General features: G+C 45.6%; 1 protein-coding gene across 1 annotated transcript in view; it reads left to right on the top strand.

Annotated features, from left to right (window-relative positions):
* Positions 1-2,500, top strand: part of LOC125025639 (serine/threonine-protein kinase PRP4 homolog) — an 80,418-nt gene that overhangs the window by 69,598 nt on the left and 8,320 nt on the right. Inside the window, exons 6-7 of the mRNA XM_047613706.1 lie at positions 1-77; positions 580-768. The exon at positions 1-77 is cut by the window's left edge and continues 62 nt beyond it. Of these exons, the coding sequence (XP_047469662.1) occupies positions 1-77; positions 580-768 (266 nt within the window). The remainder of the gene's footprint in view (positions 78-579; positions 769-2,500) is intronic.

The raw sequence follows: 2,500 nt of genomic DNA, 5'->3' as shown, positions 1-2,500 counted from the left end.
GCATGTGCAAGCTGCAAGTGTATCTGGACAGATACGCTGACACTTTCTGTGGCACTCCTGACTACATGGCACCCGAGGTAAGAGATGATAATATTAGTTATAAGTTTATAAAATAAGATATGAAATGGTATTTTTATTGAGAGTTATCATTGCGGTTGATGTTATTAAGAATTCCTAACTTAACCAGCACTGAATCTAGACACCAGCGCCACCAGTGGAGATAAGTCCTTCAAGGGCCCCCCTTTGCCTTTAAAGTATATACATGGACGCTATCTAGGGGCCTCTTTATCTCTTAAGTATATATAGACGCTATTTAAAATCCTCTTTGATCCTTTAAGTATATATGGACGTCATTTAAGAGCCCTTTTAAGTATATATAGACGCCAATTAAAGGACCCCTTGGATCTTTTAAGTATGTATAGACGCCTTTAAGGTCCCCTTTTATCTTTTAAGTATAAATGGACGCCATTGAGGGGCCCCCTTCATCATACACTAGCCCAGAAAAGCGATGCTAAAAACAACTCGCCCTCCCTTCTCATTAACTACGCCACCACTAACCCTTCAACCCTTCCCCCGCAGGTGATCAAGGGGCAGCACTACAACCAATGCGTGGACTGGTGGAGCTTCGGCGTCCTCCTCTACGAGATGCTGACGGGGAAGTCGCCCTTCAAGGGATGCGACGAGGACCACCTCTTCTGGCTCATCTGCAACGAGGAACCCTTCTACCCGAAGTTCCTGTCGCGGGAGGCTACCAGTATACTGAAGCAGGTGACTTGAAGGGGGAGAATATGGAAGAGGGGAAGTTGGAGGAAGGGGAGATGGCGATGGGGAGAAAATGGGGAATGAGGAAGGAGAGGAAGATGAGGTTTAGGGGAGATGATGGATGTGGAACCTTTTTATTCGAAGTCTTTATCGCGGGAGGTTACCAGTATACTGAAGCGGGTGACTGGTGTGGAAGGATGAGAGGAAATGGGGAGAGATAGGAAGAAGGGAGATAGGGGGGATAGGGAAGAAGGGGAAGAGGGAACAGGGAAAATGGGTGGAAAAGGGAGATGAGGAAAAAATGGGAGAAAGTAGAACATTGGAGAAGAGGGGAAAAGGAATAAAGAAGAGAGGATATTAGATGAAAAGGAGAGTATCAAAGGAAATGGGGACACAGGAGAAATAAGGGAAGAGGGGGAATGGGGAAAAGTGAGTACTGGGTAAAGAGAGGAAAATGGGGAAGAGAGGATGATTGGGAAAACTAGAAAAGAGAAGTATGAGAAGGGAAGGAAAAGGAAGCAGAGACAGAGAGGAGAAAAGAGGGAGGAGGATCATCATCATCTTCACCATCACTCATTATCACTGTCATCATCATTATTCTTCCTAGACATTGCTCGCTTCGTAAGTCATCATCATCATTGTCATCATCATCGTTCACACAGACGTTACTATCTTCCAAATCATCACTGTCATTATTACTATCACCACTATCACTATCACCTGCATCCTCATCACCACCACCACCACCTTCACCATCACCACCAACATCATCATCATCATCTTCACCATCATCATCGCCATCATCATTATCATCACCATCACTATCCCCATTATCACCATCTTCATCATCCCCATCATCATCATCATCACCATCTTCACCATCATCAAACTTCTAAATCACGATCAAGGACTCAAAGAAAAGAAAAAGAAAAAAGAAGAAGAAAGTTATGAAGAGCGCTCTAAGTCTTAGAAAGGTGCTCATATGCTTCGTTTAACTTAAGAAACTTTCTCTCTCTCTTTCTTCCCCCCCCCCTCTCTTTCTCTCTCTCTCTTTCTCTTTCTTTGTCTCTCTCTCTCTATATATATCTCTCTTACTCCTTCTCTCTCTCTCTCTCTCTCTCTCTCTCTCTCTCTCTCTCTCTCTCTCTCTCTCTCTCTTTCTCCCCCCCCCTCTTTCTCTCTTTCTCTTTCTCTCTCTCTCTCTCTCTCTCTCTCTCTCTCTCTCTCTCTCTCTCTCTCTCTCTCTCTCTCTCTTTCTCCCTCTCTCTCTTTATCCTCTTTCTCTTTCTCTCTCTCTCTCTCTCTCTCTCTCTCTCTCTCTCTCTCTCTCTCGCTCGCTCGCTCTCTCTCTCTCTCTCTCTCTCTCTCTCTCTCTCTCTCTCTCTCTCTCTCTCTCTCTCTCTCTCTCTCTCTCTCTCTCTCTCTCTCTCTCTCTCTTTTCCTTCTTTTCATATTCTCGGAAGTTAAATGAACGTCCGGAGGAACTTAGAGAGAGAGAGGGGGTGGGGGGGGAGAAGGGAAGTGGGGAAGGGGGAGGAAGGAAGGGAGAGAGATAGGAGGAAAAGAGGGGGTGAAAGAGGTAAGGAAGGAAGGAAGAGGAAGGAAGGGAGGGAGGGAGTGAGACACACACACACACACACACACACAGATAGCACACACACACACACAGATAGATAGAGAGAGAGAGAGAGAGAGAGAGAGAGAGAGAGAGAGAGCATAGAGAGCAGAGCGAACAGAG

Source organism: Penaeus chinensis, chromosome 5 (assembly GCF_019202785.1).
Source record: "Penaeus chinensis breed Huanghai No. 1 chromosome 5, ASM1920278v2, whole genome shotgun sequence".
Lineage (NCBI taxonomy): Eukaryota > Metazoa > Arthropoda > Malacostraca > Decapoda > Penaeidae > Penaeus > Penaeus chinensis.
Note: the sequence above shows the minus strand (reverse complement) of the source record. Positions and strands in the feature narration are given on the sequence as shown.